This window comes from Lontra canadensis, unplaced genomic scaffold (assembly GCF_010015895.1).
Source record: "Lontra canadensis isolate GAN:19392208 unplaced genomic scaffold, GSC_riverotter_1.0 scaffold102, whole genome shotgun sequence".
Classification (NCBI taxonomy): Eukaryota; Metazoa; Chordata; class Mammalia; order Carnivora; family Mustelidae; genus Lontra; species Lontra canadensis.
This window is the reverse complement of record NW_022631096.1, coordinates 2,334,208-2,357,517: the sequence shown is the minus strand read 5'-3', so window position 1 is coordinate 2,357,517 and position 23,310 is coordinate 2,334,208. Positions and strand designations below refer to the sequence as shown.

Below are 23,310 nucleotides of genomic sequence, written 5' to 3'. Positions count from 1 at the left end.
TTTTAAAAAGTCATTCAGGTTTTTTTGTGTGTGTGAGTAGTTTTTTTTTGTTTTGTTTTGTTTTGTTTTTAACTAATTCGATTTCTTCACTTACTATAGCTCTGTTCAGGTTTTCTGTTTCTTCTTGAATCAGCTTTAGTGGTTTGTGTGTTTGTAGGAATTTGTCCATTTCATCTAACTTATCTAATTTAGTGGTGTAATGTTGTTCATAGTATTTCTTTGTAGTCCATTTTCCTTTCGTAAAGCCAGTAGTAATATCTTCTTTCAGTTGTCATTCTATTTATTTCAGTCTTCCGTCTATTTTCTTGGTCAGACCGGCTGAAGTTTTGTCAGTTTTGTTGATCTTTTCAAGGAGCCAACTTTTGATTTCATTAATTTTTTTAAATTTTTCTGTTCTCTATTTTATTAATTTTTTCTCTGATCTTTATTTACCTCCTTTTTGTTTCAGGCTTAGTTTGCTCTTCTTTTTCTGGTGTCTTAAGGTGGAAGGCTAGGGTATCGATTTGAGATCTTGCTTTTTTACAGCTATAAATTTCCCTGAAAGTACTGTTTGAGCTGTATCCTGTAAGTTTTGGTATGTTTGTCTTCATTTTCATTCATCTCAAAGTATTTTCCAATTTCCCTTTTGAATTCTTATTTGGCACATTGTTTTTTTAGAAATGTGTTACTTAACTTCTTTGTGTATGTGAATTTCCCAATTTTTTTTTCTGTTACTGATTTCAAATTTTATTCCATTGTAGTTGGAGAATATAATTTGTACTATCTTTATCGACCCTATTGTGTGTTCTGTCTTGAAGAATTTTCTGTGTGCACTTGAGAAGAATGGAAATTTTGTTTTTGTTGGGTGGAGTGTTTTATAAATGTCTACTAGGTCTAGTTGATGTATAGTTGGCTCAATTTTCTGTTTTCTTGATGATCTTCTCCCTAGTCATTCTCTCCACATTATCCCTCACCCAGAAGGCTTAAAATGGAAACCATAAAGTAAGGATTTTCCTTATTTCTACTCCTACATATCCACAAACATATAGCTAATTACTTTAATCAAAGAATGATGGATAATAAATAGACTTATTGTGGTGATCAGTTTGCAGTGTATTCAGTGTCGAATCACTATGTTGCACACCTGGAACTAATATAATATTGTATGTCAGTTATACCTCATTTTAAAAAAAGCAATAAACATTGATGCCTTTTGGGGTAATAAATTTTCAGGAATACTTGTGTTATGCCCAAAGTCAAGGCCACATGTGATGGCTATCAGCATATTCATCTCCCTCTAGAGTACTGCAGACCTGTGCTATCCAGTACAGTAGCCATTAGTCACATATGGCTATTTGTACTTAAATTAATTAAAATTAAATTAAAATTTTAATTTCTCATTCACATCATCCCTCATCAAATCAGTAACTACATGTGGCTATTGGGTATTGTATTGGATAGCATAGATAAAAAATATTGCCATCACCACAAGTGGTAGTTTGCTTTAATTGTAATTTCATTTTCTTACAGTTTCTTACATTATTGAGGATGTTGGATTTGTTCTCCATTTTTCATTTGTTATTTGGTGAGACTGCCAAAAATGGGAATAAACTTAAATTGTCCTTATTAAGGTTAAGCAAATAATTTAACCTATTGATTAAGTTTCTACTGTTTATAAACTGTGATCCTGGGCAAATTACTCTTCACATCCTCACCAATAAACTGGGAATGTTGTGAAGATTAAATGAATTAGTGTGCATAAGGCACTCAGAAAAACCATACCTGTCATCCATATTAAGTACTTTATTAGTAAACATTATGTATATATTAATATGCATTTACCATACATTTATGGAATTCAGATCATTAAACAAGTTAGGTTTCTTTTCCCATGTTGCTTTGTATTAATTTATGTTAATATTTGTAATAGCTGCATAACATTGTTCCTAGGACATTTGTTATAGCACATAAATACAGTACTTTTATAATTATTGATATGACAAATTTATTTAACCAGTTTCATTTATTAAATTGTTCTATTTGAGTATAGTTGACATATGTGTTACATTTGCTTCAAGTGTACGACATAGTGATCCAACTTCTCTATAGTATACTATGCTCTTCACAGATATAGCTACCATCTGTCACTATACAGCACTATTACAGTATCATTGCGCTTCATTTGCTATGCCTTTTATTCCCATGACTTACTCATTTCATAACTGGAATCATTTGTCTCTTTATGCAAGTACCATATATTTTAATTACCATATCATTGTAGTATATCTTGAAACCTTATTGTCTCAAATTGATAGTTAGGTTTCTAGCTTTCAGCTGCCCTGGATTATTATTCTAAAAATTCTTGTACATATATTGAGTATTTATGCAAGTAAATTAGAATAATAAATGCATAAAAGTGAACTTACTGGGTATAGATGATTATACATTACATTTTGCTGAAAACTTTAGGGTTACTTTCTAGGAAATTAGTACCAGTTTATACTCCCATGAATAGTATAAGAGTGCTTTACATCTGCAAGATATTAATTATCCTTTCAGGTCTTTCCAATCTAAGCAGTTTTTTAATATGACTCTTGTTACTTATTTTTTTTTCAGATTTTATTTATTTGACAGTAAGAGAGGTAGCACAAGCAAGGGGAGTGGGAGAGGGAGAAGCAGGCTCCTCAGTGAGCAAGGACCCTGATGTGGGCTCGATCCCAGGATTCTGGGATCATGACCTGAGCCAAAGGCAGACACTTAATGACTGAGCCACCCAGGTGCCCCATAACTCTTGTTATTTATTTAGTGGCATTGGACATCTTTTTGTGTTCATAATTTTTGTGATTTTCTTGTTCATATATTTGCCCACTTTTCTATTGTATTGTCTTTATATGTCTATATACTCTTTATGTACTCTATGTGTAATTATGTACTAAGCTTGCTAATTCAGAAAATACTTTTCACCAGTTTGTCCAAGTTTTATTTATCATGAGTTTTGACCTGTTAAAGTATTTAATTTACATGTAATTGTCATCTTTTTTTAATTTCTAGTTTTCTGATATCCAGATATTTATCTTAAAAACTACTTAGTTTCGGGGTGCCTGGGTGGCTCAGTGGGTTAGACCTCTGCCTTTTGCTCGGGTTGTGATCTTGGTGTCCTGGGATCGAGCCCTGCATCAGGCTCTCTGCTCGGCATGGAGCCTCCTTCCCCCTCTCTCTCTGCCTGCCTCTCTGCGTACTTGTGATCTCTCTCTCTGTGTTAAATAAATAAAATCTTTTTTTTTTTTTAAAAAGTACTTAGTTTCTATCTCAGGATGATAAAACTATCTCTCCATCTTTTCTTCTAATACTTTTACGGGTTTTTTTTTTCAATGAATTGTATTTTATTTTGGTATAAGTTGTATAGGGATCCACCAATTTTTGTCTGTTCACTGCATCTTCTACTCTCAAGAACTATATCTCTATTACGGTCGTATTTCCATTATAGCTTACTATAATTAAAAAATATAATTATACTTGGTTGCAAAATTTAGAAGTCTTCAACAAAGCTATCTTTCAGTATGTTGTGATAAAGAATCTCATGGTACATCCCAATAATATGATTATAGTTTCATATATTCATAAATCTCACCATCAATTTCTCATCATTAATATCTGTTTTAATAAAGATAATTTTGGGCATTACCTATGAATGTTTTGTGAACATTTTATTTGGTAACTATGCATTTTTATAGGTTCCTTTGTTGTTATATTTAGTTCTTTATGAAATTGTAGGAATAAATTCCAATAATTATAAAAGAAAATTTGTTTTCATTTTCCAGATTTTTATTTATATACATTATTTGCAGGAATACTTACTTCACTATAGAGCAAGAGTAGTGCTTTGCTTTTGCTCCTGAGGAGGATTTTATGGAATATTTTTGCTCTTTTCTCCTGTTTCCCCCTTCATTTCCCTTTTCTTTCTGTTTCTGTTGTCTCCTGACAGAGAGAGAAGGTGGTTAACAGTAGATAAAAGGGAGACACTTTTGCCTATTAATATGTAGATTCTGTTATTAAGTATCTGAATATAGGAAATTAATATAAGAAATATTTAGTCTTTGAGCAACATATTTCTATTTTTTTTAATTTTCTCTTTATTTGTATTTGTCAGAATTCAAATTTCTGTGGTAAATACTTTTTTTGGTAAGGGTAGTCTAGGACAGAGTTCTTTGTTGTATCATTTCTATTTTATTGGCTTATCACTCTTCTCTCCTTGCTTTTTCTGATGAGACCAACTTTAATCATAATCATAGTGAACTTTCAGTTAAAACAAGTGACATAGCTTACCTATGTTAAGAGTTCAATGTAGAAACCCTTTTCCTTCCTATTTTTTCTTATTTTTTAAAATTATTTCCACAGAAAGAACGTGCTCTCTGAATAACTGTACAGTGGCCAAAAGAATTGGAAAAGGAAAAGATGCTACTGTCATCTTTGAGCATTTCAGGAAACCTGTAGATCCATTTGTTCAGGAAAACTGTTCTTGCAGTGCCGCAAATTCAGAGATAAATCCTTCCAACGCAAATATTTCTAATTCCTACGGAAATGTACAAAATGGAAACATTCCTATACGTGAAACATACAGTGGACAGATGGAGCACAATTTAGCAGAATGTAGAGACACTTCTCAAGTACATATATATGATTCAGGTCTTTCATTTTTTCCCAGTGATACCAGAGAAAGTGTTAATGGGGACTTCATGTTAAATTTGACACAGCTTAAAAATGTTTTAAGTGATCTTTCTGCTGCTTTTCCCCTTCATAACAATATTGGCTCAAGCACAGTTATTACTTCAAAACTCATTAAAGATCCAAGACTGATGAAAAGAGAAGAAAGCATAGGAAAACATAATAATATTACAGGTTTAAATAAGATTTTGCCACTTGAGAAGAGTTTAAATTTTAATTCAGAAGTACACCTATCATCTACACGAAATAATTCTGCCTTCTCATCTGAAGTTGTGCCTGGTGATCGTTCTATTCTTACTAATTGTTTGGACACCCCTTGCTTCAAAGTTTCTTTTGATGATTCACAGTCACAGGCTCACAACTTGGGCTCTAAGAACTATGATTATACAACTCCCAATAAAATTACCATGGCAAGACAGTGTAAGGGCCAAGACAATTTTTCCTTCCCAATGTGTTTGCCAAATGCAGTTTCAGAAGTTGAGAACCAAAAACACGATGAGGAAAAAGTCCTGAGATCCTGGCAGAGAGGCAGCATCCCACTTTTAATTGAAGAAGAAGGTGAACCACATAACTCTCATGAATCAGTGAATACTTGTACAGAAGGGTATAGTAGTCACATCTCTCAGGAATCATGGTCTTCTAATTTAGAAACTGTATATCAGACTGGTCAACAAATGTCTACAGTTTTTCCTCTCCAAAAGAAGGAAAGCATACATGGGTACCTTCAAAATATTGGAAAAATGAGAGACTTCACTAGTCCAGAGGATAATTGTGAACATGGAGAAAAGCAAATTTTGTGGAAAGAAAATGATTTTACTAATGAAGCGAAAATTAGTCCAGTAGATAATTACATTTCTTTGCACCAAGAATACAAAGAGAATGAGAGTCTTTGTTCTTTTGGAAAAAATTGTGATCAAATACCAATTGCTCAAGAATTAGAAATACCAAAATCTTCTGCATTTACCACAAAGGATAAATATGACCTAGATCATCTAGCATTGGAATTAGAAAATAATCTTACTCCAAGAGTGGAGAGCCTTTCACAAAAACATTCTCAACCCTCCTTGGAGTATGAAGATAACATTCATACAAGTTTTGCAATTTCTCAAAAACTAATGGAACTAAAATTGGAAAAACCAAATCAAAACGGTGTTAACATTATGACTAATGCTTTTCAAGAAGCAAAAGACATTCCTCGGGACAAAGAATTGCCAACTGATAGAATTACTTCATCTCACGACATTAAAACAACTCATGACAATTCAGATTGCAGCATAGCTGGTGAACATACATGTGTCCATGAAAATGATCCAGTGTCACTGGAGAACATGCAGAAAGACTGCAGAGAAACTTTTCAAAATGCTGATAAAGGTCAAGGTCATACTCTGTGCTGTAATGCAGAGTTGTACTGTGATATACACCTGAATACTGATTTTAAAGAACAAGGAGACAATGATAAAGAAAATGAAATGGAGGCTAAAGATGAAGACACTGCTTTGTCTACAGAAAACAACAGACTAGATATATATGAAGATGAGAAGCAGGGTTTTCGTACAGACAAAAATTATGCCAATATAGATGAAAGAAGGGAGAATGAAAATTATAATAATGTAGAAATTCTGAGTTCTGAAGAATTTTGTACATTTAATTTGACTTGGGGGAAAAGACATGTATCAACAGAAACTGCATTTTTAGAAAGTGAAGATACTATCACTGCCATAAAACAGAAAGATTCTCAAAATACAGGCAGAAGTGTAGAGCATTTGGCTTCCACAACACTTCCCAAAATTGCAGCATCTTCAGTGCATGTAGCCTCAAATGCTGCAGTACAGATAACTGGTGATATGGTACCTACATTAGGCACGAATCATGAAGATCCCCAAAGATACCAGATTAAAGAAACTTGTTCTTCTGAGAGTCTAGATGTTGGTCTTTTAGTCAAACATAAGGTTTCTGATTGTGAAATGGATATGGATAACAATACATTTCATGACTCATTTAATCAGTCCGTCAGTGACAGCCCCGTTCTTCAGAGTTGTGAATTGGAAAATAAGATTGAATTGGGATCAGAACTGTGTGATGATGTTTTTCTAATTCAACAAGATACTCCTAACCATAGAAATGCTCTGTATGAAGAATTTGGGGCCTCATATGAGGCTCTAAAGTCTCGTATTGATTGGGATGGTCTGTTGGGAAGCAATAATGGGGAGAGGGAAGTTTTGAAAAGCTCCAGAGGAAGGGAGAATAATGATCAACATTACTCTGAGGAAAGTAATTCTTCCTATTCCTCTACACAAAAAGACAAAGAGCTCTTCAATCCAGTTTTACTTCCAGATTTACAAGTGAAAATCACTAATATATTTATGCCAGGATTCACTCCCACTTTTGAATCCCCTGCATTGGAAGATAATTTTTGCAAAAACATAACTAAAACCAAAGAACCAGAAATGGATGAGGAGGAGAAATTGCCAGGATTTGAAATCTATTCCCAGTGTTCTGGTGAAAATTCACATCATCCACGTGAAAATGAATCTGGTAATACAAGCCAAGAATCAGGACTAGTGAGTAAATCTGAAATCTCACTTTCTCTTGATGCAAATCATAATACACAAGGGAATCATGCTTCTGAAAAACAAAACAGTGGACCTTTGCTTACAGAACCCTCTAATGTCACAGCATTAAATAATGAAAGAAGTTGTTCCTTGACAAAGTCAAAAACTGATTGTAATGATACTAGAAGTAAAAAGGACACAGGATCAAGAATTAGTAAAAGAAAGCCAAATACACCTTTCAGGAATGAGAACACAGCACATAAGGATTTAAGACATCATGAAATTTATGGAAAGAAGAGGAAGCTAACCGATCAAGACTCATCTGAATGTTTTTCTTCATTATCCCAAGGGCGAATTAAAACATTTTCAAAGTCAGAAAAACACATTAGGAGTGTCCTAGATATTCTAAATAGTGAAGCATCTTTATGCAAAAGCAAACGTCTTTCCAGAAAACTTGACAGAGCTGTTCTTCACTTAAAAAAAGCTCATAGGAGAGTTCACACATCTTTGCAACTTATAGCTAAAGTAGGAGAAAAAAGAAAAGGCCCATTACCAAAATCATATGCAATAATATGCAATAATTTCTGGGAAAGTTGTGACCTTCAAGGTTATAGCTCTGTGTCTGAAAGAAGATATTATTCTACTAAACATTTTTTGTCAAAAAGAAAATATGACAAGCCAGGAGAGAAAAGAGCTTTGGGATTTGAAGTGGGTAAATCATTAACTCATGTATCAAAGCACAAGTCTTTCAAAACAAGTAGAGAGAGAATCACAGAGTGCATTTCTAAGAAAAATGTAGCTGGCAGTGTCTCCAGAAGTCACACCACTATTCATGTGAGAGAATTTTGTGATCAGGGGTATCCTGAATCACAGTTAGCCCTGTGCTCTACACCCCAAAGTACACGTTATTCAGCTTATAATAAGAGCAGTATGAGAAGTCTGAGATCATCAGAACTTCAGCCATTTTCTGGAAAAACTGGGTTTTTGTATTCCCCATCCTGCCCAGATAAACTAACTAAAAAAGAAAATAAAATTGACACAACATTTTCATCTAACATCAGTAAATATGGAAAGCCTGAGAACCATTCTGCAAATAATAAAATTAAGGATCTAATGAAAGAAAGTAATTCTGAGACTAATAAATTAATAAATAAGAGTAATTCAGTATCTTTAAATTGCATAAAAGAAAATAATGTAAGTTTTAGCAGAGACAAAAATTATGATGCAACTTGTATAACGCACACAAAGGTAAAAACTGACATAGTTATTTCAGTTTTAGAATCAAATGTGAAGCACTTTTTAAATGTTGATATCTATAAACCAGATAACGTTATTTTATCTGGTTATAAAAGAAACTTGGAAGTAACCTTTCCTATCGAAGAGTGGAGCTCAAAACCAGGAGCTCAGAGCTCCAAACCAGGCATAATTGCAGGAGACATGCTTATGGACTCATTAAATCCAACTCTGATAACCCACAAGAAGTATAACAGTGTTCCTCAATTGTTAACAACCACTCCAGTGACAGCTAGTGAAGGAGAATCTTCAGAATCTTATTTGGATAGACAGAGAACTTTTTCTGTAGATTCTTTTGCAACATCCACTAATGTACCACACTGTCAGCCAGGATGTGGTGGAGAGGAGTGTCTAAAAACAGAACAGTGGTCTTCAAGTAATTGCTTCCCTATAGATGAGAATGAATCAGGTGTTCTTGAGAATTCTGAGTTCGGTCTCAAATTAGTAACCGAAGAAAGTAAAAGTTGTAGGAAAAATACAATGAAGAAACTATTTTCCAATGATAGTTCTTCGCTCTTAAAAGGTAATATGAAGTGTTCCTCTTCAAAAAAATGTATGGCAAAGACAGACATTCAGGACAGAAAAATGTGGAAAGTTAAACATGCAGAAAAAGCAAAAGATTCACTTCACATAAAAACCATGACTGAAGGATTCACTGCTACTAAGTACAAAAACCAAAAGAATGAGATCTTAGAAGATTCCTCCTACTTACATAAGAAAAGAATTAAAAATAATGTTATTGATTCTCATCCAATCTTTGAAGATATTACTGAGGTAGTCTCTTTGAATAACACAGTTTCTAATCATCTTAGCAAAAGAGAGAAAGAAGGGGGAGTTAAAGTTAGTAATAACTCTCAGTCTGACTCTGCGTTGCATTCAGAAATAGCTTGTAATTCCAAACCACACATTACAGGAATGAATCATAGGCCTGTTTTACATATGCACTCTCAAACCTCTGAATCCTCTCCTGAGAAGAGGTCTACATCAAACATGAATGGATTAAAAGAAAAACATTGCTCAGCCGATCATTCAGCTCTTATACCTAGGCTAGCTCAAATTTTGAGAAGGGCAGATGAAACATCATCTTTTCAGATTCTACAGGAAGAAACTAAGGCTTGTCAAAGTATTCTCCCATTATTTGTTGAAGCTTTTGAAAGAAAACAAGAATGTTCTCATGAACAAATCTTGATTTCAAGAGAACTGTTGGTAGAACAAAACCTGTGGAATAACTGCAAACACAAATTAAAACCATGCGCTGTTGACTCCTTGGTGGAACTTCAAATGATGCTGGAAACTATTCAATTCATTGAAAACAAAAAAAGGCTCTTAGGAGGTGAACCAACTTTCCGAAGCTTGCTTTGGTATGATGAAACACTGTACGGTGAGCTGCTTGCTAGACCACGTGGATTTCAACAACAATCCAATTTCTATCCTGCTTTTCAAGGAAGGTTAAAATATAATGCATTCTGTGAGTTGCAAAACTATCACGATCAGTTAATGGAATTGTTTGAAGAAACCAAAAGGGAAAACAATTCATACTATGCATTCTTAAAATACAAACGGCAGATTAATGAATGTGAAGCAATAATGAAGCGTTGTTCTGATTGCTTTGACTTTTCTCTTTCTGTTCCATTTACCTGTGGAGTTAACTTTGGAGATAGTTTAGGAGACCTAGAAACTTTAAGAAAAAGTACTTTAAAGCTGATTGGTATGTATGGGGACTCTCCTAAAGTTGATTCCTATCCGGGAAAACAAGATCATTTGTGGATTATCATAGAAATGATCTCCTCAAAAGTTAATTTTATTAAGAACAATGAGGCAGTAAGTATTAAGATATCTCTTTATGGTTTGGAACATATCTTTTTTGATGCTGCAAAAAGTCTTGTTTGGAAAGAAAGGAGACAGTCTTTCAGCAAAAAATACTCAGGAAAGAAGGATAAAGAAATGCTACTCAAAATGAATCAGTATGCTTTTTCTAAGTTGAAAAATATATATGATATGTTGTCTAAAGATTTAAGCAGTGAACAAATATCCAACATTGGGCTTGAGAATACTGAGATTGCTTCCAGAAAGTCAGATGACCTAATGAACAAAGCTACAGTTAACATAATAGGCTGTAGGTTTAAGAGTACTTTGCTTTCACATCCAGATATCTGTTGTGTTAGTGAAATATTGGATCAGGCTGAATTTGCAGACTCTGAGAAATTGGAGGAACTCACTTTGAGATGTATTGGACACCTAGAAATTTTAAAAAAATACTTTCAGATGCTGCAAGAAGAGAACATAGATCATATTTTTATAACAGAAGAAAATGTTTTGGACATGGTGAAAAACCACAACCATGGAGCCATAATTTTAAAACCTGCAGCCATTGAAATCTATATTGAAATTGTCATGCTTTCAGAAACTGTTCACTTTCTTAAAAACACAATGGCAAAGAAACTAGACAAAGAGAGGTTTCGCAGTATGCTTTGGTTTGATTTGTCACTTCTTCCTGAGTTGGTTTGCTGCCAAGAAAAAATGGCTTCTTTTTCGTTTCTTAAAGAAAGCTCAACAGATTGCCTTTGGAATGTCATAGAGACTGCTATTTCTGAACTTAAAAAAGATCTGGATATTATTTACAAATATAGTGAAGGGATTAATTGTTCATATGCTCTTCATTTGCTCTCAAGAGAACTTACAGAACTTTCAGAAATAAAAAAACTTCTAAAGATGTCTAAGTATTCTGTTTCTACATATATTGACTTTGTGCCATATATAGCATCCATAAATTACGGAAGCACTATGACAGAGTTAGAATACAATTACAATCAGTTTTCTACACTGCTCAAAAATATAATGGCTGCCCCTCAGAAAGATTTAGGGAAAATGGCTCATATTATGAAAGTCATGAAAACTATTGAACATATGAAGATAATATGTGCTAAAAATGCCGAATTAACCATTTCCTTTATTCTGTGCCAAATGCTACATAACAGAAAGAAGACTTTTCAACTGAAGAGAAAAGAAAAAATGAATATGCATGTAAAACCTAGGAAGAGTATCAGTGAATCTAGTACTTTTATGAAAGTGCCCTCAATTTCAGAGTGCATAATGAAAAATGTCTCAAATTCCTTTAAAAAACGATCTATCACTGTAGACAAATGTGAAGACTCTCAGGAACAAGACAAAAACAGTACTGTTTCCAGCTGTAAAAAACAAAAGGTAACGAATGTTTCAAAACATAAAGTATGTAAGTATTACTTTTGAGAACAAGTCTACTCTTGAAACAGGTAGTTTGCAGATTGGTAAAAACTGAGAATGCTTTGTATATTGCCTTGCAATGTGAATTTACTAAGTAAAGAATTGTATTAGGGATATCTGGCTGGCTAAGTCAGTGAAGCATGCAACTCTTGATTTTGGAGGCATTAGTTTAAGCCTCATGATGGGTGTAGAGCTTACTTAAAAAAAAATTGGATGAAATAATTCCTATTAGCTACAAAATGATGATTCTGTATATGAGAAACACCTTGCAAAATGTCTACTTTTAAACTAAAAATTATTTAGAAGATATTTCTTGGAGGAATATATATAACTTCTTAAGGGATAGTCCAATGTGAATGTAAGTTATTAATTTATTAAGTAGCTTCTATATAACAAGGCTATACTTAATGTAGTAAATATTAAAAGCTGGCTAATGGAGCCTGTGTTCTTGCCCATTATCCACATGGAAAGAATAGGACAGATTTTTTAAATAGGTGATTAGGAAGGAGTTACAAGAAGTCCTACATAAACACATCTTATTTAACAAATTATAGAAAACATTTATTTTGTACCTGGCACTATTCTAATAATTGCACAAATATTAACTTCTTTATCTTTCACAAAATATTTATGATGTACTATTATTATACATAGTATTATGTACATACTATTACATAGTATTATGTAGATACTATTATAGTACATAGTATTATAAGGTACTATTATTGTCTTATTTAAAGGTATAAGACAGAGTACAGAAAGGTTAAATAACTTTCCCAGGGTCACAGAGTTAGTAAATGGACAAGCCCAGATGTAAAACCAGGCAGTCTAGCTCCAGAGCCCATACTAACCTAACAACCTACACTCAGAGGCTACTCTTAAAATTTTTTGAGAATTTCTCAGTTCAGCAGTAAAGAGAATCCTATATGCAAAAGGAAAAGTAAGAATTTTGTCTTAGGTTACTGAAATTGTATTTGTTAATTAAATTTGTTCTGGAGGCCAGGAAACCAATCATTTATTTCACTGTGTTGATAGGAAAATGTTTACTAAACAACCAGTTTGTAAGCATACTTCCAATAAGAGTACAATTTGTGTATGCCACCTCAACAGTAAAATGAGAATAATAAGAAGGTGTTATAAATATTTAGAAGAAAAGTTTTTAAAAAGTTTTTTTTTTTATTTCAATGAAGAGCACAGACCAAAGCTTTGTCTTAAATTGGGAAAATGTGTTATCTAATGAAAGTTAAATTAAGAGGGGTATCTAAGTTATGGAAAATATTATGAGCAAAGGCACAATGTTTATTGACATTATTTGAGAAATAAGTTTAAAACTAAGTCTAGAAAAGAATTTAATTTAGTGGACAATACCAGTAAGCCAAGGATATTTTGGAAAGAATATTGTTTCAGATTATAAGATGTCTTAAATATAGGTCCAAGGAGTTTAACTTTATTCTGTATGTATTGAAGGTAATGTCCTGTGAAATGTGTTTTTTCAATGATTTAAAGAGTAGAGATTCTGAGTACAGTTAGAAGTAACATGTCATCCAGGGCTTAGTTGAGGGTGCTATTTTACAGAATAAAAAATGAAAGTCCCTATTTGACAATTACTTAAAAATGGGACTTAATGACTGGTTTACCAGAAAGAGCATATACAAAAAGAGCAGTTATAAATGGACTCCAAGATTTGTTATAAGATATGGGGATAGAAATAAGTCTGCAAAATGTCTTTTTAGAAAAGTCTCTCTAAACATATGTGACATATGGGAAGTCTAGCAGAGTCCCTGGTTTTTGAAAGGAGGAAGATTAATGAATGTGGTTTTCGACCGAGCATTTTAGATGATGACACAACAAGCAATTGTATCTGATGTGAAAATAATATTTATATTGTATTTTATGCCATTACCAATGTAGGTTTTCTTTGTAACTTTTAAACATAGGTTGACATGAAAGATGTAACAAAAATCAACAGAGAAGAGGCCACATTCAAGCATCCAAGGTAACAGGTGACATCAGCCCTATCTGAAGAAAAAACAAAATTAAGCACATATTAAGGAACAGTGCTAACACATTTATTTATATACCTCTATTGGATATACATGTAACTTAGAGGACAAGAGTAAGGTTAGGAGGGAGAATAAGGTTTCAGATTAGGCAGTACTTTAAGGTTTAAGGAATTTAAAGTTCATTCTGTAAGTATTGAAGGTATACCCCGTGAAATGTTTTTTTCAGTAATTTAAAAGGTTAGGGAGATTCTGAGTAGAGGTAGAAGTAGTAGTAAGAGAAGAGTGGTGTTTTATAGAATAAAAAAGTAAAATTCCATTTGACATTGTTTAAAGAATTTATGGGCATTACTAACTGGTTTGCTAAAAAGGAGATAATGTGACAAGTGATAAATTGAGTTTTTTAAACTTGTGGATACTACAAACCAGTCAGATTTCAAAATTGGTTAAAAAAATAGAAATTGCTAATTTATATTACTAAGGGGGAACTTAGTCATCAACATACATGTATTATACTACTGTCTCATTAAAAGATGTTTAACACCATGATATAGGAGGAACATGATTTCAAAATAAAGGCTAGTTCTTTAAACTGAATTGTTTTTATGAAAAACTCCCTACATGACTTACATTTTTTCAATCTGACATGAAGTGGTGCCGCTGGACATATTGACCATCTCTTATTTCATTCAGCTCTCTCAGAGCTGTCAATTTGTGACAAGCTTCATTTTTTCTATTTTATGAGAGAATGGGTAATACAGAACAAAAAAGATGAGAATTCTAATTTCTGTCTTACTTGGTTCCCCTTCTTTATACATTTTATTTATATTTCTAGAATCCTTTTCCAGACTCTTTAAATAGTTGTGTAGTGGCACAAAGATGAATAGGTTTTTAAAGGGATAACATAAACCAGTTTTACAATCATCTTAGTTATGGTAATTAAACATAGGTAGTATTTGATACTCAAAAATCAGACTTTCCTGCTCACATAGGGGAATTAATCCAAGTATAAGGTTAATAAGGGGTGATATTTTCATGGAAGAATACTCTCTAAGAGAATGGGTAGAAGAGTGACCATACAAGAAGCTGTCAATGTATAGGGTTGAGATATCACTGAAACATCATTAGAAATGTGATAAAGCAAAAATTGTACCTTCTGCAAAATGTCAAAATATCGTACAGAATTGGATGAAGATGTTGGTTGTCAATAAAGTGCCTTTTAGAGGGGCACCTGGGTAGTTCAGTCAGTTAAGCGTCTGTATTTGGCTCAGGTCATGATCCCAGCATCCTGGGATCGAGTCCTACATCAGGGTCCCTGCCTAGTGGGGAAACTGCTTCTCCTTCTGTGCGCTCTCTCATCTCTCTCTCTCTCTCATTATCCCTCTCAAATAAATAAATAAAATCTTTAATTTAAAAAAAAAAGCTTAAAATGCCTTTTAGAGAGGCTGGATTAAGTAAAATATGGGGCATTTAGTTTGAAACTAAATATATACAGATTCCAGGCCAAAGATTAATTTCTTTTGCCTGGGGAGGAAAGATTACTTTTTTCTTTTCAACATGTTCTTTTCCACTTGTAATTCAGAGAATTTGATGAGACACCAAAAAATATAATCATCCTGGAGACCTATATTAACAGTCTGGCTCTAGACATTTCCATAGTGGATGCTTCCTTCAGCCTGGTTGAGACTCTCTAAATTTAGGTAGGAATGTCAAGGATATTAAATTGGCATGATATTTTGGAGGTCTGTGTTTCCTCTTCTTAACCTTGAATGGAAAAACTATCTTGGTAGTTCCAATAACAGAAGATGATCTTTTGGCAGGGGCAGGGCACAGATTTTGTCAGTTATATATAGCCATTAAAAGTAAAGAAGATCACCAACAAGTTGGAAGTGTATGAATGCAAAACTACAGTAAAAAATTGGATGTAGGGGGCGCCTGGGTGGCTCAGTGGGTTAAAGCCTCTGCCTTCGGCTCAGGTCATGATCCCGGGGTCCTGGGATCGAGCCCCGCATCGGGCTCTCTGCTCCGCGGGGAGCCTGCTTCCTCCTCTCTCTCTGCCTGCCTCTCTGCCTACTTGTGATCTCTGTCTGTCAAATAAATAAATAAAATCTTTAAAAAAAAAAAAAAAAAAAAATTGGATGTAGTTTCCTACTTCTAAAAGCCTCTGTTAGGAAATATCCGGTGTATAAAATAATTACAATATTGACCACACTGCATATATTTCTAAATGTATTGGAAATGCATTTGAAATGCGGAGTGTGTAATATTTTGCAGGAAAAGTATCTCAATTCAAAGCAAGGAAGTAGGGGTGCCTGGGTGGCTTAGTTGTTAAGCGTCTGCCTTCACCTAGGGTCATGCAGGAAGCCTGCTTCTCCCTCTCCCCCTGCTTGTGTTCCCTCTCTCTCTCTGTCTCTTTCTCTGTCAAATAAATAAATAAAGTTAAAAAAAAAAAGGGGGGGGGAGGGGCGCCTGAGTGGCTTAGTGGGTTAAGCCTCTACCTTTGGCTTAGGTCATGATCTCAGGGTCCTGGGATTGAGCTTCACATTGGACTCTCTGCTCAGCCTGTTTCCCCCTCTCTCTCTGTCTGCCTCTCTGCCTACTTGTGATCTTTCCCTCTCTGTCAAATAAATAAAATCTGAAAAAAAAAAAGCAAGGAATGAAACTGGGAGAATAAGTTACACATATACTGCTGATAGAGAAAATGTAAATCTTAAGAATTCTCCTGAATAAAAACTTCAAATACATGTTTATATTAAGTTTGGGGGACTCTGTATATTTAAAGTTGTTTTTGTGTATATGTTATACTTAATAGGACCACGAGATATCATCCGGAAAGTCCAGGCGAAACAGGAGCAACTTCATCTGGCAATCTGAAAAGAAACCATGTATCTCCAAAGAAGATTGAGGTGGAAAGATCACTACCTGACTCACTCTTACCTTCAAAGAACTTAAAAGACACTTGCACATCAAAGCCAGAGGGCAGAATAGATTTAACTAATATTTCATCTAATACTTCGAAAGACCTCACTGGACGACAGGGAAACTTAAGTAGCATGAAGAAAAGCAGTGCGAATTTTAGTGCTACTGAAACAATAACTGATAAGAAAGATTGTTCTTCTTTCGCAGCTTGTGAACAAAGAAGTGTAGATGGCATATTTCCAAAAGACTACAAGATGCCTTCACAGAGATTTCTTAATCCTGCAGAGAAATCTTGTCCCTCAGACATAAAACCAGGAACTGAGCCTGATGGATCAGTGCTCTCAAAGTCTATTTTCCGTTTTGTTAGGGACATCCCTGCCAATTTAGAAACGAATGACACTGTCTTTGAACTTCAAGATAATGAAATATTAAATTCTTCTATTAAAAATTCTGCATGCACCAATTCTTCAGAATCCAAATTTAACCAGGACAAATCTCCTATTCTGCAAGTAAATAAAACACAGCCTGAAAAACCTGAGTTAAAAGAAAAATACGTGAAGGATACCTTGAGTCCCAGTTCTATACCTCTAAGAGCATCTGAGGACATAACCCTTAATGTAAATCAAACAGCAGAATACTCTTTTTCTGAACAACAAAGTAATGAAAATCCAAAAGTCCTAACTCAAAATGCTGCAGCATATTGGAATGAACTTCCACAGTCTGCGTGTGCTCCAATATGTAATTCTTCGGTGCATGCATTTGGAACTTCATATCCTTACTACGCTTGGTGTGTTTACCAATACAGCAGCAGTGGCGGCAGTTCCCTTACCCAGACATATCGTGGGATAACATACGAAGTACAGCCACCTCCTCCTGGGATGTTGACTGCAATTGCAAGTACAGTTCAAAGTTCACATTCTAATCTTTTATGCTCTCAATATTTTGGTTACTTCGCTGGGGAGCGACAAGCAAGTGACTTTCTGCCAGTGAATGGGTATTTTCAATCTCAAATGCCTGTTCCCTACAATTTTCAGCAGCCAATTTTTTCACAGTATGCTCCCCATCAACCATTCCCACAACCTGTATACCCTTACCCTCCTGATTCAGGTGTGCTTCCAGAAGTTCCATGGACTTATGGTAAGTTTTATAAGTTTTAGTGCTCACTTTATTGAGTTTTTACTTTTCTCTCTTTGTACATTTATGTAAATGAAATTTACAGCAGGTCATCCATAGTAGTCATTTTTTGTGCAGGCTCATAGAATTGTTCAAATCTGTGAATTATGTTGTCACATGGGAATCTGGTTGTCAGAGATTGAAACAAAAAGAATTGATAATATCAGTAATACGTCCTTCAGCAAAAACCAACTTTGGGAGCTAGTTAAGTAAATTATAGTTAATTCATACCGCAAAATACAATGCAACAATTACACGGTTTAAATTAGTTTGTGGGGTTTGTTGTTTTTTTTTTTTTTGAAGATTTTATTTATTTGACAGAGACCACAAATAGGCAGAGAGGCAGGCAGAGAGAGAGGAGGAAGCAGGCTCCCTGAGAGCCTGATGTGGGGTTCGATCCCAGGACCCTGGCATCATGACCTGAGCCAAAGGCAGAGGCTTAACCCACTGAGCCACCCAGGCACCCGTTTGTGGGTTTTTTAAAAGAGTTTTTAAATTTACTTATTTTACAGGGAGAGAGCGCAAGCAGGGGGAACAGCAGGGAGAGGGAGAAGCAGGCTCCCTGCTGAGCAGGGAGCCCAATGTAGGACTTGATCCCAGGACCCTGGGATCATGACCTGAGCCAAAGGCAGAGCCACCCAGGTGCCACTTAATGATAATTTTTAAAACTATATCATATAAATTTACCTGTGTAAGTAAAGGAATGCCTAGAAATACTGAAATGAAATACAGCAACATTTTAACTCGTCTGCCTCCGGGTAATAAAATTGGGAGATTGTAGAGGGAGTTCTTAATATTTTCTAGATTTCCTACTATGAAAATAACATTATTTTGATAAATGGAGAAAAAGAGTAAAAAACCAAGTTGGAAAAAGAAACTTCAATCAGCTAAAGCAGACTTTTTCTTGGTATTCTAATATACTATCTGAGCATAAGTGAGTAGAACAGCTTGGTAATTTGCCACTAAAAGTTGAAATTTTTTCTCTTAAATGCAACTTTATTTGTAAAATATGTTTAGAACATAGATTTTTAAAATTAAATTGAAATGTATATTTACCAATATAAAGCAAAATTTAAAAACAACTATAAATCTGACAAAAACTACGGTTATCCATTAACACTCCAGTATTCTACCATCATAGGTAATATGTACTGTAAGTAAGTTTAACCATCTTTTAAGGTCTTAGAGAAATGCAAAGGAATTTCTTTCAAATTAAAAAGTTGTTTCTGGAACATGAGGTTGGCTCATTTAGAAGAGCATGTGACTCTTGATCTCAGGGTTGTAAGTTCAAGCCCCACATTGGGTGTTGAGATTAATAAAAGTAAATAAACTTTTAAAAATAATAAAATAAAAAGTTTTTTTCCCAACTCTAGATTCTCATAAATTAGTAAGTAGAAAAAAATTAAGTTCATTTATTCATTCTTTGGTCTGAATTGGATAAGAAGCAGCTTGTTGGCATAACTCTGTCTCTATATTGGAGTTGCCACTTGACACTTTATGACCTATAGGATAAGATTCAAATACTTTAGCTTGAAACGCAGGGTCCTTCACAGTTTATGTAGCCTCATCTCCCACCACTTCCACCTTTGTATTCAAGCCACATTGAACTTACTGTTCTCTCATACAATTCCTCTTGTACTTCCATAGAACTTTTTGTGTGCCTTTCTCACATGATAAGTTATATGAGTATTATATGGTATTGTAATTATCTCTGCATTTTTCCCTTCCCATCCTGACCCACCAAATGAGTTTAAACAGGACTGGAAATTGTTCACCTAAAACAGAAGAAAAACAGTAAAGGAAAGGAGAAAGAAATAGGAGTGGAAGTGGGGAAGTGATTTTCCTTTGTGATTTTCCTTTGTGATTAATTTGGCACACTGCTGTTGCTGTAATAATAAACACACCAAACATAGTAGATGTGGCAAGCCTATGAATTAAACTAGAAGTTTTCATTTCTGAAATAGGAAATCTTGAATGTAATTATTTCATAAAGGTTCTCAGAGTTTGAGCTTTTTCATATTCTTAATAATTAAGCTATTGGTGATGCTCAAAAAGATATCTCTGGAATCAAATCCGGCTTTGATTCTCAAGAATTTTAATTGTTAACCTACTTGGTTATATTAGTCAAATGAAAATAAAAGGAAAAGAAACACTTACTGTATTATTCAAAAGTAGCTCTAAAGGTATTATGAGGCAGTAAGCACTTCATTTAGTTTTTATGAGTACAAATAATCTATAGAGATCACCGCTCATGCTTTCAGGAACTACATCCTTCTAAACATATGAAAATCCCTGTGGCCCATTTTTGATGTTTTGCTCTTAATGCTTGTGTTCAGTGCCATAAATGGAACTGAGAGAGGGGCTAGGTGAGCCCTGTGTGTGAGGCACATTATTACCTCCTTTACTCCATTTAACTCTCCCAGAATACCTGAGAGGCATGTAGAGATTATTGTTCTCTTACAGATAAGGCAAGTACTCCTTGGACATCCTTAAATAACTTTTAAGATCCTATGGCTATTAAAGGGCAGATGTGCAGTTTGAATTCTAATATTTTTAGTACTAACTTAACTCAGGTCTTCCATTGTACTATTATGTATTATGCTTAGTCAGCATCACTAACTTACCTCAAATCTTTGTGGTTTTTTTCTTTCAGTTCCGTGGCAACAAGAACCTTTTCAGCCAGGACATTGAAAAAAGTCTTCTGTCTACTGAAATAAAGGGAATTTAACAAGTTTTTCCAAGTATTTTTTACTTACTTTTTATTTTTACATTTTTTAAATATATGTAAATATGGTAGGAAATATAAACCATATAGCTCTTTATAAAATGTTTAAATGCAACAGTGTATCATATAATGCAATTGGAAATCAATTTCTGACATCTGAAATACCAAAATTATTTCCATGCAATATTTTAGTGAATGGTAGTAGGCTATTTTCAATATCCATCAGAAATATTAACAATATTTTGAAATTTATATTTTGAAATGTTTCCATCACAAATGTTACAGTTATATAAAAATTCTTTTCAGATTATCCTAATGGAATAAGGAGAGTGAATGTACCATTTAATATGAGTAAACTTAAGCAATAGTAGTAAAATCTTTTAAGATTTTTCTCTGTGATATTTTTTGATATATTGTTTATAGTAGCATTGTGCCATTTGACTTAAAGGATATTTTTTTTACTTGGATTGTCAATCAGACCAATAATTTTATAATTCTTGATATTTTACATAATTCTTTGTCGAATGTGACAAATTCCTTTAATTTCAGTATTTTCTAATTTTTACTTGCAAAATACGTTTTAATAGGGAATTTGGTTTGTATATTTTCAGTGTTTGTCTTTGAGTAGAGATTTTTAAAATTTTTATGTTTGAAGTAGTTTAATATCATTGTATTGAAATTAAAGTACATTTAGTAGCTTTTCCTAGGACCCTCTTCCACAAGATTATTTCTTTTGTATTGTATTTCATAATTCAAACTTTTCTTAAAATTGATTTTGTAGCAAATAATAAGGAATAATTTCTTTAGCTTATGCCATTAGTTTAGTCATATTTTAGTAATTTAAATAATGCAGCACAAATAGAAATTTTTTAATGCTGTGGTGATCTTTTTTTTCCTTTTCCAACATTCCACAAAAGCAAAAAGTGTCTCAGAAATAATCATCATAGAACAATAGGAAGTTGCAGTGTATAACTCTGGTGTTTAGCACCCTCTCTGCCCACTAAGACCCAACCCTGTAAAATTACAGCTGGAAAGATCCCATACAACTGGATAGACCTTTCTCAAGTACTAGTGGGCCAAAAGACGTGACAAGAAATTTGCTTTGGCTCAAACCAAATAGCAGAGCCTTAGTGTTTTCTCAGACTTTCTAGTTAGCAGACTTTTTATGTTACCTGACATAGGCCTCCAAAAAGAGTATAATTCAGCCAAATTTATGTGGAAACTAATTTTTCAATGTAGAAAAACACTAAGAACCCCCACAGATCTTTAAAAGAGGAAAGTCAAGCAGAGAACTGCAAGAAAGAACTAAGGAATTTGAAGATTATAGAATTTAAGCAATATTAAAATAACATGGACAAGGGAGGAAGGTGGACTGAGGGCTTTGTCCTTATAGTTTTATTTGAAACTAGTCTGTAAAATCTGAACTCCTGAACAGATATTAAAACAGTAATACTTTACTCAAAAAATGACTATCTCAGTCATTTGGTCAATTTATTATTAAAAATGCCTCTATTAGATAAACCAGAAGTTAAATGTTAAAAAAATGCTTTCTTTAAACAACATTCAGGTTCTGTTAATACTATCTTGTGATACTTTTATTTCATGAGTTTTGATTTCTTTAAAAAAAAAGAAAAAAACACCTTATCTAAATATTCAATTATATTTTAAAATCTGTGCTACGAAGCAGCACATGAAAAACTAGGGCATTTTCTTCCTGCCCCCCCCCAAATATGTGTTTTGGTTCCAAAAGTAAAAATAGAAAAAATTAAAATTTGAGCAAACATTATTATTTTTTAAAAACCTGGTTATTTGTAAATATTATTGTTTTGGAATTAAAGAGTTACCTGAATAAACTGAATTCCGTCGAGTTTCGGTGTTTTTTTTCCCTTTTGTGTTTCTTGACTAATGAACAAATATATGATTGATCCTTGGTTTACACATACCCACTACATGAAAAACAAACCACAAAGAACTGATTTAATTAGACAACTAAATAAACTGTTGGAGCCCTCCTTCCACTGCAACTTGGTTTTGCCTTCACCTTCCTTTCTTCCTTCCTTTCCCCCCACTCTACAAACTTCCCTACTTCCTGGAGTTCCACAGGACAAGCCAGAGTCCCTACATTCATGCAGTTCTCATGCCATTCAAGAGGATAATATACATGTAAGTGATTCCTTTCACATCATGCAAGTAATACGGAAAACAAAATAAAGTAGTAGAACAGAGAATGACAGGATGATACAGAAGCTGAGATGATCAGGGAGGTAATCAAATTAACTTCTATATTCTTATGTTTTAATTATATCACTCTGCCTTCCATTTATATATATATATTTAAGAAGTACCTGTGAAACTTAAGTTCTGGATCTAGCCACATACAAGGCTATACCCCTCATTTTCACAATGAGGAGATTCCCAAAACCATTTTTTAATGAACTTAAATATATAAACTTTTGGAGATACATCTGTATGTGATATAAAAATATTTAAAATTGTTTTTTATTAACATATAATGTATTATTTGCTTCAGGGGTACAGGTCTGTGAATCATCAGTGTTACACAATTCACAGCACTCACCATAGCACATACCCTCCCCGGTGTCCATAACCCAGCCACCCTATCCCTACCCCCCCAGCCCCCCAGCAACCCTCAGTTTGTTTCCTGAGATTAAGAGTCTCTTACTGTTTGTCTCTCTCCCGA

The 23,310-nt window shown here is 33.9% G+C and overlaps 1 protein-coding gene across 1 annotated transcript in view; it reads left to right on the top strand.

The window, feature by feature from the left end:
- Positions 1–21,038, top strand: part of TEX15 (testis expressed 15, meiosis and synapsis associated) — a 58,035-nt gene extending 36,997 nt beyond the window's left edge. The window contains exons 7-10 of the mRNA XM_032838148.1: positions 4,378–11,753; positions 13,730–13,788; positions 16,605–17,848; positions 20,538–21,038. Of these exons, the coding sequence (XP_032694039.1) occupies positions 4,378–11,753; positions 13,730–13,788; positions 16,605–17,848; positions 20,538–20,575 (8,717 nt within the window). The 3' untranslated portion in view covers positions 20,576–21,038. The remainder of the gene's footprint in view (positions 1–4,377; positions 11,754–13,729; positions 13,789–16,604; positions 17,849–20,537) is intronic.
- Positions 21,039–23,310: the final 2,272 nt, after the last annotated feature.